This window comes from Monopterus albus, unplaced genomic scaffold, assembly GCF_001952655.1.
Source record: "Monopterus albus unplaced genomic scaffold, M_albus_1.0 scaffold52.1, whole genome shotgun sequence".
Taxonomy (NCBI): Eukaryota; Metazoa; Chordata; class Actinopteri; order Synbranchiformes; family Synbranchidae; genus Monopterus; species Monopterus albus.
In genome coordinates, this window is record NW_018127932.1 from 3,399,755 (window position 1) to 3,417,337 (window position 17,583).

Below are 17,583 nucleotides of genomic sequence, written 5' to 3' on the forward strand. Positions count from 1 at the left end.
ACCGCTCTTAGTCTGTCTGACCCGTCCCCCAGGACCTGTTTGCCTTGGGAGACCCTACCGGGGGCATATAGCCTCTGACAACATAGCTCCTAGGATCACTCGAGTACTCAAACCCCTCCACCACAATAAGGTGGCGGTTCAAGGAGGGGATCAGCTGGCCTGTTGTGCTTACTGACGTACCATATATTGTTGGATTCAAGCAGGTCATTACAGTTCGAATTGTTTTTTTGTTTTTTTTTTTATCACGTGACAGCCCTAAGTCACTGTGCTATGATGAACATTCAAACCACTTGTTTGCAGGCGTCTTCTGCTGACATGTTGGTGTTGTTCTCTCTTGTGCTCAGCTACAACCTTTGGCTGCATGTTCCTTCTGTGTGACACAGGACTCAGTGAGCCATCAGACAGGAGAAGAAGAAACAAATGTGATGATGGCCACAGAGACTACCGCAGAAAAATGGGTAAAGTGTGCGTTCATCAGCCCTCACTCACACAAAAATATATTTTAACAGTGAAGCCTTCTCTTTACGTATGAACATCGACGTTAGACTTTATTTTGACACTCTCGTTTCAGCAAGCCTCATATACACACACACCTTCATTAAAGCAGATCTCTTCAAAATGACAACAGATTCCAGGAGGTGCAGCAACCTAGTACTCTGAATGAAATTTTACTCTAAAAGCAAGACATGAGTAGCGCATAAATGTTACTGAAGTGCCCAGTCTGTTTAATCCACACTGACTCCAACAACTCTGTTATAATGTTTTTAGTATATTACTTGTGTGGTGTAGAAGAGAATTATCTATGTAGAGATACTGCTTGCAAACCAATGATGGTAAGTACAGACAAAACGATTAATCAATAAACTGGATAAGTCTGACTTCTTCCTACTCCATTCAAGCATGTACTAGGTATAAGCAAATTGATATTGGATTAGCATTTGTTGGATATGTGTAAAATTATGTGTGTTGACATATCAACTGTCTTTACATGCTTGAAAGAATAAATCAAATCAAATCAAATCAATCATACATCCAATTACCATTTCTGTTGTCAGAACAGCTGTCTGTTGATGAGCAGGAGAGCGTCTGGGCAAATGGTGGGTGAATGAGAGGGTAGCAAACGAGACAAAGAATTCGCATGCAATTGTGTAGATGTATGTGCTAAATGGTATTACATCCAATTGCAGAATTAGATTGCCCTACACACCATAACTGGTCAACAAATCAGATAAGGAAGTACAAGTATGATAAATATATAAACAATGAACAACTGAAGTTTCCCAGAAGAAAAATGATCGGTCTGTGTGTGTGTCTGTATGTGTGTTTTAGAGAGTCAGGTAACTGTAAGCAGATAATGCATCAGCCCAGCTAAATGCTTACATTACTCAAAGGAGGAAGCATTTTGACGCCCACCCGCAGACTTCTTGTCTGCCTGTCAATCTCACACATTAGGAGAGAGGAAGACTCTTATTTGTTTGTGCCATAATACAGCAGCTCTGAAAGATGAAATATCATGGACTACAGTACTGCACTGCATACTTAAAACAGACACTCTGCAGCAATACACACAAGCACACATATGTATTCTCTCAGACGAAGACCACAGATCGAGTCACTGCAGTACATGAAAGGTCATTGTCTTGGAGTATATAATAGGACTGAAGATTACACTGAGATACCGGCCGTCGAGTCTAGACTGCCAGGCTGTAAGAGGTGATATAAATAGACATTACTATGTATTAAGACTTATACAAGCTTCTTTTAGCTAGAGATCCCGCTATAATGGTGTTAAGCCCCCCCCTTCCCAGTTTAAAGTGAGATCGCACAGTATTTTCCCAGACATTCACAGCACCTGAGGACATCAAGCTTGCGCCTGCATTCAGTTAGGCAGCCTGGTTTGTTTCAAGTCAACTGCATGTTACGTTTGAGAATGCACTAAGTTTGCTTAAAAGGATAATTTCATAAAGATAAGAGCTTAACTGCAGAGACAGACGGCCTAGAGGTCAAGTGTGGTCAATTATGATCTGCCATGACTGATGGAAGATTGCAGGTAAGAGCAAGTAACATGGACATAAAAGCAAAGATCAGAAGCGCCACCTGCCCTGAGGGATGGAGGTCAGGGAAGTTATTTAAGATTAAACTCCTGAGAAAGCATACAGAGAGCAGATAAGAGGCAACTAAGTGGTGATGACTGACAGCAAGGAGGGGAAAAAAAAAAAAACGCATGTTTCTTTGGTGACAGCACTGTCGGGACTGACCTGTGGGTGGAAAGATCTCTCACAGAGAGATTCTGGGGGTCGGGAAACAAAAATGATGAAGAGCTCTGTGCCGAGACTGAAGTCGACCAAATTCTGAAATGAAACGCTGCATTTGTTAGTTTGAGACAAAAATGACAGCTAAACCACACTACTAATGAAGTCAGTGTGTTAGATGCCAGAAAAGTTGGATTGGCTGCATTTTTTTGGTCTTGTTACTTTAGCTTACTGGCTCATCTCCATTGCTCTTCACACTTCCATTATATTTCTGCAAAAGCGGGGGGACTCCACTCATAACTTCAACTGTATGTCTGAGAAAGCCTCTGGAGTTCTGAGAAGACAAGCTCAAAACAATGCTTTTTCTATGCAAACAATCTTTCTACAGCTTAACTTTCATGAGAAAGAAGCATGTGTAACTCTCATACAAGCTTTGCTTCTACAAGTAGCCTAAACACAAGTGATGGGTGTCCATCTCGCAATTAAGCATGGAGTAACAACAATTATGAAGGGGTCTTTATCCTGGCTCAACAGCAAATCCCTGAGTAAATTAAATACAAATTAGTAGGAACAGAGAAAAAGACTAATTCAGCAAGCAATGACATACAGCAGAGCAAAATGAGTGCAAACAGTAGTCAACATGCAGCCTATGTCCACTCAGCACAATGACAGCACTTAGGGCGAGATCAGGCACAGCAGGAGTTACTTAGATCATGTGTCTGGAAGTACCCCCAAAATAAAGAAGGGAATAATTTCAGTAGGGTAAATTCATTAATAAAAATCTCCCCTCTTTTAACACGTACTCTCACTGCAGAAGTTTGCTTACAGGCAGTGATGGCTCATGGTGTTTCGCTTTGCCTTCCTAACACACAGTGGACTATGCATCTATCAGCCTGCAGATGCTGCAACACTGCTCTGCTGGCTGATAAATAATGAGCCATGGGTGTTTCTCTGCATGACACCAGCAGAGAAAGACACACCAGCAGAGTTTTCACCACATTTAACACCTCATTAACTGCTTCACAACCCTGCAATGTTTCATGACTCCTTGTGTGTGCATAATTGTGGCAGAGAATAACAACTCTTGGCTTGATTCCACTGAAAACCAGCTAAAATGACATTATTGGAAATAGGGTTATGGGGAGGCAGAAAAGAAATGAAATCAAGTAATCAGGAGACCCAGAGAAAATTAACTGTGGTGAAGAATAGGATATAAGGGGTGTTCAGACAGACAGAAGAAAATGGTAAGGGGAGCATTAATGATAGTGTGAGAGCCACCCCAGGTGACAGCAATGGGCTTGGTGTTGCAATTACAAACTCACAGAAGGAGGGGATGAAGAGCTGCAAGAGGATAAAACAACCAGCAGTTAAATCAACAGCAAATGCTATAATTAAGGAAGTGATAAGTAAGCACACCAATTGGAACTACTCGGGTATCAACTGTGAAAACCTCTGTTTGTGGATGACCCTGGTGTTGGCATCTTACTGGTAATAAGACACATGAGCAAGCAAATCAGTGAGTGAATCCTTAAAATCAGACTACACCTCACCAGTCAGACACCAAACATCATGGAAGAGAAAGTAAGTGTTACATTCTCCCAAACCTCTGGAACAAAATAGTACTGCAATGCTAACTACACTTCTATGGTTTCATCCAGAATTTCTGCACAACAGAAATGACTGGTCCATATTATCACCTGGCAGTGACCCCACATCCTAGTGCCAAACTTACACTCAGGAATGTGACAAAAGTCTTTGACGTGGCTCTCCGTTCTGTTCAGATTCAAACAAGTTGGCAGGAAGATGTTTCTCTGACCAAGACTTGATGGACACTTGCCATAGTACAAATAACATGCCACAGCCTGACACGCGCTGGTCACTTCCACTGAAATAATGAGCCATCAGTCGGCTGACAGCCTGATGCTTAGACTGGGGTATCCAAGATTCACATTCATGTAGACACTGACATTGAGCAGTGCTTCAGTGTGGTGATAATACAATGAGTGGGCAAGTAGAGTTTCAAGGTTTTGCTTAAAGACACACTGATGTTGTTGATGCACTATTTTCAAGCAGTTTTATAGCTTTGAACATAAAGCAGCTTACCGATTTGCTCAACTGCAGTCATCACTGTGACTGTCGGTCTTTAGCACAGGTGAAAGAACAAAGAATGCAAGTACATATGATAACAGGCACAGCTCAAAAATCATCTCTTCAGGAGCTAAAAGATTGTCCATACTGCAGAACTCTAGCTGGCAAAGTCTTATCCAGTGGAAACTTTTGAATGAACTGACAATTACTTTACAGTTGGTGTACAATACTGGAAATGTACAACACGTCAAGCACTGCAGTGGTACTATGACCACAATGATGAACACCTCAATGGAACTGTTAATCTGCTTGAGTCTGTATGTTTGTCTGGTGCGTGATCAGTGTCTAAATCCCTATGAAATGCCTGTTGTGCATGTGCCAGTGTGGCTTCAGGAATTCATCACAGTCCTTGATTGATAAGAAAATCTCCAATTTGACTAATTCCAACCATCCCTGTCTCGTCATGTAGGAGTGAGGGAAGCAGTCTTGATTAGTCACACTCAGGTGTAGTCAGATAAAATTACCATGTAATCAATAGCACCTCTGTGTTGTTTCCAGTGTACAACTCTCATATCCTCACCACACGAGTCAACGTGTCTGTCAGCAGCAATGACACTCGTGGCTTTTGATGTCTGCCAAAAAACACAGGTTGGAAGAAAAACACATTCATGCTCAGAAGTGCCAGTCACAGGTGAATACTAACAGAGGAAAGAAGTTGCTGCCTGACTAATGAACACTGCTCATCTATTAACCACCAATGCAGACCATTTCTGGCCAAGTTTTAAGTTTGTATGTATAATGCATCTGTTCCACTTAATAATCTGAACAAGAAACCTGGATTCATGGTGAAAGAGTAAATAAATAAAAACTGCTGAATGAAAATTCTGAAGTGGAGGCTTGACACCAGGATGTGTTGACAAGAAGAACAAACCAGCAACACGAACAACAAATCAAACAAATCGGTGCAGCTCTTCCATTTGTGGTTGCTCATGTGCAACGACATACACACTGCAGACCTTTTAACAGGTAGACTCATCAAATCAACTGAGTTAAACATAACAAAAGACACATATGGTGTTTAGACACCAATAAACAAGAGAGAATGATGGAACAGTGGATTGTCCTCTCTGCAGCCGAGTGCTTAGCAGCAGCAGAAGCAGGGAGCCAATAAACAATTAAAGCAGATGGACCTTGCACCTTTTGAGAATGAGCAAAAATGATGTGTCCCTCTCTGAGCCTGGACAGCAGCTATGTCTGGAAAAATTAAGGACCAATGGTTCGCTCAACACACAAAGCGAACAATGGTGCACTGTGCCTCCATAAATATTCTAACTTGACCTTGTATATGTGACTAATTCCATCCACATTTAACCCTCAGGGAACACTGCAGACAGTGAGCTTTTCTGTCATCATATTCTCACTTTCTGTTAAAAGTAATTGTTTGATTAGATAATTGTATAATCATAGCTCCTCTAATGACTATTATGTGGTCAGTCAACCAGTCAGGCACACAGCCAGTCAGGCGGCATAAAGAGAGTCGAGCAGTGCAGAAGTCACTGAGCTCTCCTAACAATGAGGTCGTCAGACAGTGATATTATCATGGGTTCAACAGAATTAGATTAGCAACTATCAGAGGAACATGTCAGGTGAGCATAAGCCTCAAAATGAAAGCGCAAACATTAAAACGCCTCCAGACTACACACACAGTTCTTTCCACAGTAATAAGACCATCACACAGTACTGAAACGTACATGTCTAAGAAAATGAACAGCCTACTGTGGACATTAGAAGTATTATTAGTCAGTGTCCGTTTATCGATTTAAATAGGTCACAAGTTTAACAGCTGTTATTTATCATGTGCCAAGGTAGTTTCCTAGACTCAACTTGAGTGATCGTAATTACCTGCTACAAATGAAAGGCCACAGTAAGTAGTTTATTTTTCATCAAAAAAATATGTTATCCGCCAGGTTTCAAAGGAGCATCACTGCAACACTGAATGGTGCTTTATTTCACTGGCAAACACCAACAGTGAACTCATTAATGTTTTAATGGTTTAATGGTTTGTCTGAACTGACTCTGGAGTCTGAAGTGGGTGTGTGAGAGGAATGTTAACTCCCTCTGCTTGACAGAGGAGTCGACCAGAGCAAGGAGGCCATAGATAAATACAAAACAAACATAAAATATGACAGGAAACTCCCACACTCCTCAGCTTGTCACACTGATGAAGAACAAAAACATTAAAAATATGTTGCGAATGAAGAAAATAGACATGAAAACTAAGCTGAAATGTCTCTAAAAGGGGTGAAATACTGGTCAGTAGTCAGAAAACTCTCTGACAGACTGTGACTCACTTAACATGATAATTTAACTAAACAACCAGTGATGAGGCAAAGTGCAAATGCTGCTACTCGAACCACAAAAACTATGAGTAACAGTGGTCGACTGATGACAATGTGCCAGGTCCTGTCTAGGGTTCAGTTCCCTCTAGAGAGGCCACATCACCTGAGGCCAATTCAAGCATCAAAGAATTTGTTTTGGTTGGATGAAAATTACTCCACAGTCACATGATAAGAGGAGACTGATCACACCTGAAGCGCTTTAATCACACACGCAGCAGAACAGAAGTGTTCTCCTAAATTATCTTAACTTTAAAAATTCTCTGCCTAAGCCTTTGAGTGTCAGCCCAATGTACAAACTGCTTTTACATTTCACATGATGTACATTCAAAGCACCCTCATCTTTATGTATGGGCACACATATATAAAACCACTGGCACATACAAAGTGTTCTGTCTTTCCTCCTGTTATTGATTTCAGAAATCAAAGGATGTGGGTTTTCAAAAATCACTGAAGGCTTCCGGATTGGAGATCCATTTTAGCTCTGGGGACTCTTTCTCTCTGACTAGATGCAATGTTTCCACTGTTACAGCATAATGTACTGATGAAGTCCGAGAAAGGCAGAAACCATGCACCAACGCTTTCTCACACCCTGTGAGCCAAGGCGTGCATAGATACATATACACGAGGAGAGACCTGAAGGCATCACTCTACACTGGATGTAAAGGCAGACATTTCTCAGGCAATACTTAAAAACCTTTGACAGTTAAGATGAACTGTTGCTTCATCCACTGGCTAGTGGCTCATTAACAGCAACAGAAAATGACATGATCTAACCCTGAAATGTTGACAGACTATACAGTAGGAAAAACAATATTTAAGCACTTTGTAAATCTTCTGCTTGTGTTGATAAAAAGGGACACACCGATATAATACCGGTATCAGGATCAATACCACCCTCTAGTACTTGTACTTATAAAAGTTGTCCCAGTGCCACTTAACGGAAACATAACCTTAACCTCACACTGGCTGGGGAGGTTGTTAGGTGGTGGAGAAGAAATTTCAGCGCTATGGGAATATATTAAGGTAAGTGACAACAACGCAAGTAAAATCAACTGCAAGCTCTGCTTCTTGTCTCTTTGAGACAGAAAGGGACGGGCAGTCGAAGAAACACAGGGGAGCAGAGATGAAGTTATATTTTACAGAGACATCAATGTAGTGAAACACCTGTTGAACAAGCTGACCAGAACAGCAAACTTGCAGAAATACAACATCTACACTCCCTGGGGTCAAAATACCAGGTCCCAATCACCCACTAAACCCAAGTAGTAACATCCCTAGTAGAGAAATTCAGATTTTGTCTTTATAAATCACAGTTAACCCAAACTACTATAGAACTAGGCTAAATTACACTACAATAAATGGCTATGTAAACACAATTCCTCTATTGAAAAACATAAAACAGGCGTGCTCAGATCGTAAAACAAAGCATACTACCGACTGTGTCCTGAGCCCACTTACACTTTGCTCTGGGAAGAGATGTTTCTCATTCCATTCTCTAACTTGTTAACATCTGTCCTAGGTCAAAGCTCTGTGGGCTGTGTTAGTCATGCCTTCGGCAAGCTGCATCAGAATCCATGTCTGCAGGCGACATCTGCGCTTTAGAGTTCGCCACTTTACACTCATTACCAAACACATACCTGCAGGATGAAGTGTAGTGCATGTCCACCTATCTCTCCACTCTATCTTCAACTCTGAAAACATACCCAATGGCACTTTCATTTCTTTGCACTGATTATCATTCATTAATTTGTTGCTAAAGAAATGCTTCAGGTTGTACTTTCACAAACGTTGAAGCCATTGAAAACGCAGCTACACTAAAGCCTACAAACATAACAGGTACAGTGTTATTGTAGACTACATCAGTGTGCAGTCATTTGTTGATATACACTGACCAGCCACTTTAATAGGCACATATGTACAGCTGTATGCACTTCAATGCAACACTTCCTCCTTAACATCTGTGTTTATGAAGATCAAAATCTTTGTTTTTAATGAAATTGTCATAAATGTATATATATTTATTATTGAGGTCATAGTTAAAGGTGGTGTTGTACTGGACTTAAAATTCAGAGGTGTGTCTATATTTCTTCCTCCCCAGCTACATATATGAGACAGCCAGAATATTAGGAAAAAAGCATAGCAGTTTTACAAGACAGCCGGGCCCCTCCCAGTATGCAGACATGCCTGCACACCAAGAAGACTGTGTGTGTGTGACTGTGTGTGTGTGTGCGAATTATGGCCACCAGGAACAAACAACATTCCAACACACAAGAAGACACCTAATTCAGCACTGTGGTTGCCTGCTATTCTCAAAAAGCTCACCATTTCTTAGTGCATTCCACCATCAGTTCCTGATAGGAAGCCACAAACTGGAATTTGGACGCATGTTTTCCCACACGTTGCAGTCTCTTCCACACTGAGGCCATGTTTCTTTGGGAACGGGTAGTGTCTGAGCGCCTATCCCGTCCTGGACTTCCTTCTTTGGGCTTCCTTAGCACGAATTCCCGTTAATGTTTAAACGTATCCGAGCGTATCCAACTCGCATAAACACATAGCTAATATTTAGAGGAAGCACACTGAAGACAAAGATCCAGTCGTGGCTGCTGGCCTTTAAAACCTGCCCGATAAATCCACATGCAAGGGCAAGAAATCTCTGCAGCAGTGATCTGATTTGAGGGCGCGCATGATTTTATTAAGAAATCACTCCATGTTTTTGGAAGGAATGACGAGTAATCCACTGGGTATACATGTCATATTTCCTATTTGGTGATCTTCCTGCAACAGAAAGGAGAAAAAAAGGACAATAAGACAGACTGTAAAGCGCAGGTATTTCAGACCAAAAAAAAAGGACAATAAGACAAACTGTAAAGCGCAGGTATTTCAGACCAACGTTATCCAAACGCAAAGTAACTCCACTATAACAGTTCTCAATAACGGAATGCTTTGTCTTTCAGCTTCGCCGTTACCGTCGGCTGTATCACTGCAGATGTGAAAACAACCCAATTTATCTGCACCACAAACGTAACACTTTGTTAATGTGTAAAACTGTGATGTGGACTCCCGCACCAGGACGGCATGCCGGGGGGCTATTTACTGGTGTGGCAACCCGACCTGGGGTGTTTAATAACAGAAACATATGTGCTGAAACGGTGACATTACACTAAAACAAGTCGTGTTAACAATGCAGTCTACAAAATCTGCGCCCCAAACAGAGACTCCAACAAACATTTTGTACACATGGTGCGATGCCTTCGAATCCAGAGAATAGTCTGAGCCGTAAATGGTTCACGGGCTAGGCTAACATGTGAAACTAGGTTATCACATTTACCTTACTCTAATACCTAAGCGCATATTCCGTTAAGCGACCTTATCAGCAGCGGTAAGAGAGGCCCAACTGTCTATTACAAACTAGCAGTCGTGCGATAGTTCTCCGCCGGCTTGCTAGCTAACTAATTTCGCCTTACTTACAGCGGTACCAGCAGCAGCCATACAGATAGCTACCCCGCTAGCGACGACGTCTAGCCATCACAACACGGTACGAGCGGAAGCCGTTGCCTGCCAATTGACCATTTGCCATCTGCTCCACTGGGAAGCGCCAGCTCCAAGACTTAGGGCCGAGTCGGGTATGGCATTTATTGTCCCCCAACTAAGTCAAGCAACCGTTGTAAAACCCGAGGCAGGACTTCCCACCGCTAAGTAGTTCGATAGTTACTGATAGTTTGGGCACTATATTCATCTGGAGAGCGCAAAAATCACAGACATTTTAAGGGATTTCCGTGCTGGGTATTTAAAATAAAACTGTTGCCCACTTACAGTTTTATAGCTAAATGAACTAGAGTGGTAGCTAACGTTAATCAAACTATTGATGCGCGTATGCTGCTTTGTAATGAATTTATATATTTTCTCTTTTTTTTAAAACATCAAATTCGAGAGATACACTAATTTCGTTGTAACGACGAACAACATTTTTATTTTGAAGGCTATTCGCATTACTTCCTGTTAACTTCCTGTTCTGGTTTATGTTTATCTGGCGAACTTGACGCAGCTTCGCCTCTCCATCTTCGCCTGCCGCCTGGATGACTGAAGGCTGGGGAAACGCCCCCGGAGACCAGTCATTGGTGGGATTCTTGTGCCACTTACAGATTGTTTACTGTTACATGAGGCATTTCTGGGTTGCTTATCACAATGGTCAGATCACCATTACAGACATTTAATCCTTGGCCGTGAGTGTAAATCAAATTCTTTGTGATTCTGATTTTTTCTTGAAATGTCTGCTGGTCTAAAAGCTCCACATTCAGCAGCCAACTGTAGGTTATTGGATTTATTGATGGAAATAGGCTATTTGTTGTAGCTATACAAGGTCTCCAAAACATAAAGTGTTATGCTAAATGAAATATTATTTAAAAAATAACTGAAGTCTATTATTTAAGACCTCCTACAGAAAAGAGATGCACAATGGTCTGCTCTGACTAATACTTTAGGTCTTATATGGTTTTCCCACAAAATTAAGTTCAATGAGTTTATGACTTCTTCTTCTTCTTCTTTCAGCTGTTCCCGTTAGGGGTCGCCACAGCGAATCATCTGTTTCCACCTAACTCTATCCTCAGCATCCTCTACTCTCACCCCAATTAACTTCATGTCCTCTTTTACTACCTTTTTTTTCTACCTTTAAGATTAGACTTAAGACGTTCCTTTTTGATAAAGCTTATAGTTAGGGCTGGATCAGGTGACCCTGAGCCTTCCCTTAGTTATGCTGCTATAGGCCTAGGCTGCTGGGGGCCCCATGATGCTCTGAGTTTCTCTCCTCTCTCTCCATACATCTACATGCCACCATTACACATTACTAACTTTGTGTCTCCTCTCTCCCGTAGTGTGTCCTCTCTCCCTCCCTGTACCTTTTTGCAGGTTGCCCTGGCCCTGGAGCTCTACGTCTCTGACGAGCAGTCACCAGCCACATCCACCTGATCAGTGCTTGATTGTTGATCTCTGCCTCTTGTCTTTTCCTCCCTGCTACAGTCTCTAACCCATACAGCATAGCTGGTCTCACTACTGTCTTGTACACCTTTCCTTTGATTCTTGCTGCCACTCTTCTGTCACATAACACTCCTGACACCTTTCTCCACCCACTCCAACCTGCCTGCACCCGCCTCTTCACCTCTTTCCTATACTACCCATCACCCTGGACTGTTGACCCCAAATACTTAAACTCCTGCACTTTCTTGACCTCAGTTCCCTGTTGCCTCACTGTTCCACTTCCCTCCCTCTCGTTCATACACATGCATTCTGTATTATATTCCTCTTCTTTCCAGAACAGACCTCCACCTGCTCTATGCTCTCACCACAGATCACAATGTCATCCGCAAACATCATTGTCCAGGGAGATTCCTGTCTGACCTCATCTGTCAACCTGTCCATCACCATAGCAAACAAGATGGGACTCAAAGCCGATCCTTGATGTAGCCCCACCTCCACCTTGAACTCCTCTGTCTGACCTACAGCACATCTCACTCCTGTCGTACTCCTCTCATACATGTCCTGAACTACTCTGACGTACTTCTCTGCCACTCCTGACATCCTCATACAGTACCATAGCTCCTCTCTCGGCACTCTGTCGTACACTTTCTCTAAACCCACAAAGACGCAATGCAGCTCCTTCCGACCATCTCTATACTTCTCCATTAACATTCTCAGAGCAAAAACTGCATCAGTAGTGCTCTTTCTGGGCATGAAGCCATACTGCTGCTCACAGATATCCACTTCCTTTCTTAGCCTAGCTTCCACTACTCCTTTCCCATAGCTTCATTGTGTGGCTCATAAACTTTATACCTCTGTAGTTGCTACAACTCTGCACATCACCCTTGTTCTTAAAGATCGGCACTAGTACACTTCTCCTCCGTTCAATGAGTTTATGACTATGCAAACATTTAGTTCACCCAGGATACTGTGCTGAGGATACCTTCCTCAGCTTTGTGCCAATGAAGACGAGACTTCCATTTCCTGGTCCTGTCACATTAATAAATGAGTGTTAACATTGTACTCCTGCATGCCGGGGGGTCTTTTTCACACGGTGAGAGGAAATAAAACACCTAGCATCCATCAGAAATCAATAGCCCTCCTGTTCCCACACAGTGTCACCACATCCTTCACACTCCCTCACCACAGGCTTGTAAATACGAAGCAGGGGCATGGAGGCCAGCACTGCTAAGGGAGACACAATATGAAGTGGATTAATTCAATCTTTAAAAAGATATGTGCATAATAAGAGGAGCCTGATATCTTTTTATATGTTGCTCTGGGTCACAAGCTGCAAGAGATGGTGGATTTATTTTTCTTTTCTCTTTCTTGGAAGGGGTCGGATTGTAGATGTTTGACTGCAGACAATACTTTTACAGATCCTTAAAATTTAAACCACTAGATTTGGTGGAATATTGTTGTTTCTGTGTGTTTAGTCTCTCTCTTGCAGTCCTGACACAATCAGTTTCAGATTACTTTCATTCAGATACAAATCTGTTAACAGAGGACCATTTGGAGTTTAGGATCTGAGCTGATTTAACACCAGGGGGCCTGCTGATCCTGCTGCTCTGTACAGCCAGTTTACATTTTATTCTGACAGATTACAGGGAGCCTCCCTCCATGTGCCAAGGAATGCTTTGATGTGACAAATGACTGGTGCTAAATGATGCTTTGTGTGTCTGCTCATATGTCAGCAAAGGCCTCATTCAGCACAGGGGGAGGATGGGCTCAGCTGTGTCTGTTTGTGTGAAAGAAAGACTGTATTATGTATGTAGAAGAACACTGAGAGAGACAGTGGCAAAGGTCAAGTGGAGTCCTGCATATGTCACCCTCCCATCTCCTGTGTATATGTCTGAATCCTGAAAACAAAAGAAGAGTCATTTGCATCCTTTGTTGTGAAACATTTATTTTTCTATATTTATGCTGCTATAATGACTGAATTATTTAAAAATACAGAGAAGACAGATACTTGTAGTCTCACAGGAAAACCCGTTTAATCTCTCAATCACTACAACAACTTAAATGTTGCACCAAGGAATCTTTTATGTGCACATACATTATTTTCAGCCCAAAACACAAAGTGCGGCTGCAATAGAGAAGGACGCCGTCCTTCCAACTGAGATTTGTCCTATTTGGCCAAAATATATTCTGTTTTGGAAACTTCACTTGTTCAGTCAGAGGAAGTGATGGATTTAACAAGACAGTCACACTGCCAGCAGTGAGTAAACACTGTCCAGAGAACATAGGAGTCAGTGACATGATTAAGATTTACCTGATTCACTGGTGTAAGAAACGAGTCATCTGTGCTGCTCATGTGGGAAGCTGTCTGGTGAACATGTGACTCTTGATGGTTTGCATGTGTTTTGTCTTGTACCAAAAATTATTTTATTACTCCCCAGAGCCCCATATTCATACAACGAGTGCTGCTACTCCTCGTACTATATATATACATCTAAAAAAAAAGCCTTTTCTGTCCTAAATACTAAAGCATATTGCAGCTTTGCCTTCTAGGCTTATTGCACAGATGGAAATAATCAGTAGTAGCAGACAACTGTATGTTGTATTTTCACCGACCAAATGCTAAAGAAGAGTGAAAGTTTCACACCTCGTTCTCGCTCACCCACTCGCTCCGTTTTCTTCTGTGGTGCACCAACAAAAACACGTCCTCCAGGATCACAGCCAGCTATTCAAGCACAGAATCACTCACGTTTGGTGTTCGGCCACTTGAAAAGATCCGTTAACAAAGCAGAGTCCTTTAGATAGAAGCCAAGTAACTCTCAGCCACTTTTGCAGGCCTGAGATAGCCACAAGCATCACTACTGACAGTATTGTGGACAAACAGAGAAACATAAGCCGGAGCATCTTGCACTGTGATCGACACAGTCTTTAAGAACATTTTAACTGTGCTTCTTTTAATTGCCTCAGTGTAGGAAGGGTTTACACGCAGTGCAAGTGCTGTTCTCAAGCTCAAAGAAACACACCTTGTTTTATTACGTTAAATGTGCAGTTGCACCAAGCAGACTTGCTTATGTGGAGTACAGTATATAGGAAACCCTGTTGATCAAGAGGTCATACACAGCTACAGTAGCTCAGGTTACTATTAAACTGAGAGCTGACAAACTGAAAAGCTTGCATGAAGTAAAACTTTAAAGCTACAGCCCAGCTAGGATACAGTATGCCTAGTGATATCCTGTATTGTCTTTACTGACAATACTGATCAATATATGTTTCTCTCTGTGCCACTGAGCTCCACTGGTGAGCCAGTGTTGCACTAGACGACCTGTTCTTTTTGTTGAGGTGAACATGGACACTATCAGAGCACCGAATGTCTAGTTTGCTGAAAATAGACCCAGACAAACCCACAGTTTATTCCTCTTTGAGTACTCTTTGCTGTCAAGATGGCAAACTCAAAAAAACAAACAAAATATTACGGATCACATCTTCACAAAGACCGCTCAGGTCACATGACATTTTCCTCCTTCCACTGATTCTATGTGGGCTAGTCTTTCTGTGGGAATGTGAGGACCACACTTGCATTGCCAGATAAGCATCTTTTGCTTTGGACTGTACAATACCATCCTGACTCACGGCAGAGGGTCTGATGATATCTGTTGCTTGCTACTCAGTTACAGGAAGCCATGGTATTTCTGGGTGGAGCGTGGTGATTTCCTCAACTGGGTTAAATATAGATTTAATTTACATGTGATTTAGTTCCAGATTTGACATCGCAAATGTATAAACAACAGTGTTTTCATCTCACCTCCATGTCCTGTTTTCCAGGTTGGTGTTATATTATTTGTAGGCATTTTCCTTTTCATTCATGTAATTATACTCGTCTCCATTTATCATTTAGGTTTGACTCTGGAATGAGAATTTTCAGCAGCAGCAGCTTATCACCACAGAAGTCAAACTATGCTGGAGGTGGAAGGGTTTTTGTTAAACATCCTGTGACAGTCTTTGCAGTTTGAAACAAAGCAAAAGTGGTACTTGAGAAATGTGTGGTGTGTGGATATCTGGCTCCGAACAGGTGGCTGTGAATTCCCCTCGCATGTTGAATCAAGAAGCAGATTATTTGACTTTTGTTTAATGTTCCTTCTTCTCCCTTGGGCTGGTTTATCAGAAAAAACAAAAGTACAGAGGATGATAATGTCTTCAACAAAGAGATGAGAGCAGCTTCTGTCTGTTTAGTGTTAGCTGTAAAACATTATTCCAGGAGCCAGAAAGCAGACAGTGATTTATTCTGTTCACAGGAGGGAGCGAGACAACAATGTGTTTGAGCTGCAAATCCAAGTCAAATCACAGCAAAAAGATACGAACAGTTATGAAATATGTCTTCTTGCGTTGTGAGGAACAGTACTGGCAGCTTTTTTGTAAGGTCACAAGTTCACAGTGGAAAATACGTTTGACAGTTTTTGTTCATTAATATACTTCAGTTCAGATATTAAACATGTTCACAGTTTTCTTTAGGACACATCTCACTGATATCATGTCTAGTGTTGTTGAAAGATTTTATGACATTGCAGATGAGCTGCAGTGTTTTTAGCAGTTAGCATACAATGTATCGTTGCTTGTGTTTTACTGACTGAGCGGTGTTTATAAAACTGTGCTCATTACTTCCATTTTGCTGTGACATCTCTAAAAGTACAACTGCTTTTTAAGGGCCAAAGTTTGAGTTTATTTTTTTTTTATTTAACAGTTATGTTTGAATTGGGACTATAATTAGGATTCTTTTCATTACATGCTAATTATTTTGTTCATTAATAGAGGAGCTGTTGATCAATTACTCAACAACAAGTCAAACTATGTTCATCACAAATTCCTACAGCCAAAAGTGACGTGTTTAAATGTCATTTGTGGTCTGAGCAACAGTCAAAGATTTTCAGTAAACTATATCAAAAGATCAAAAAGTACCAAATCCTCACAATTAATAAGTGACTGAAACATTTAATTTATTATAAAACTGTTCAAACTGATTAACAAGTTTAGACTCAAACTGATTAACTATTCATTTCTCAAGTACAAGTACTTGTGTTCACGTATAATATTTAAGCAACTGCTGAACATGGGAACGGGTTGGTTGTATAAAAGACCAAATTACAGACATAACCTTGACTCAGTAGTACAGAGCAAACAAAGCTTCAATGCCAGTGCTGATGATTCAGCAGTCTTGTAGAGGATTTCTAAGAATATACACACTACTGAAGATATTTCATAACAACTGGCTGATTTGCTAATGCAGCCTGTGAAACACTGCACTATTGTGCATAATTCGCAGACTCTGCTGATCTTCTGTGAATAGCTTACTCCATCGCCTCTCACATACTGAGACTGGCACAGGGATAATTGATCTGTTCTGCACTTTATTATTACAACTTTTCCTCCCTGGCTGTCCAAACATATTGAAGCTAAGAGTGAGGGCTGGAAGAGTAACAGTAAAAGCTTTGGCACTGTTTCCTACGCAGGTTAAGAATAAGAATTCAAAGCAAAAAATGTTTTTGTTATGGAAATTATGTGGAAAAATAAAAGCAGATGATAGGGGAGTGGTCTTTACTGCCCTCCAGGCAGTCACCGAACCAGAAACACTCAAATGTCTTCGGATGAGGTTTGAAATAAAAAGTAGAAGAATGAAAGGAGTGGGGGGGAAGTAGCTGCATGATAAAGAAAAATAAAGAGAGAAAGTGCAGCAGTGGGAAGCCTAATAGTATGCGTTGTTGATCTCTAGCGTGCAGAGGATCTTGCTGGCCCACTCATTGCTTGCAGGTGTAATAACATGCACAGATCCAGTGTCGGGGCTGGGGGGGGGGGGGTGTTCAGCACTGGTAAATTAACTC

The 17,583-nt window shown here is 41.6% G+C and overlaps 1 protein-coding gene across 7 annotated transcripts in view; it reads right to left on the minus strand.

Moving 5' to 3' along the window:
- ehbp1 (EH domain binding protein 1) overlaps positions 1-10,493 on the minus strand; it is a 124,285-nt gene extending 113,792 nt beyond the window's left edge. For 3 of the 7 annotated variants that reach the window (XM_020601651.1, XM_020601654.1, XM_020601652.1), the window contains exons 1-2: positions 10,208-10,492; positions 9,062-9,514 (exon numbers count right to left, since the gene is read on the minus strand). In XM_020601651.1, the coding sequence (XP_020457307.1) occupies positions 9,062-9,165 (104 nt within the window). In that variant the 5' untranslated portion in view covers positions 9,166-9,514; positions 10,208-10,492. Of the gene's footprint in view, positions 1-9,061; positions 9,515-10,067; positions 10,185-10,207 lie in introns of those variants that run through there. The other 4 variants (XM_020601649.1, XM_020601648.1, XM_020601655.1 and 1 more) reach the window with 4 other exon arrangements.
- Positions 10,494-17,583: the final 7,090 nt, after the last annotated feature.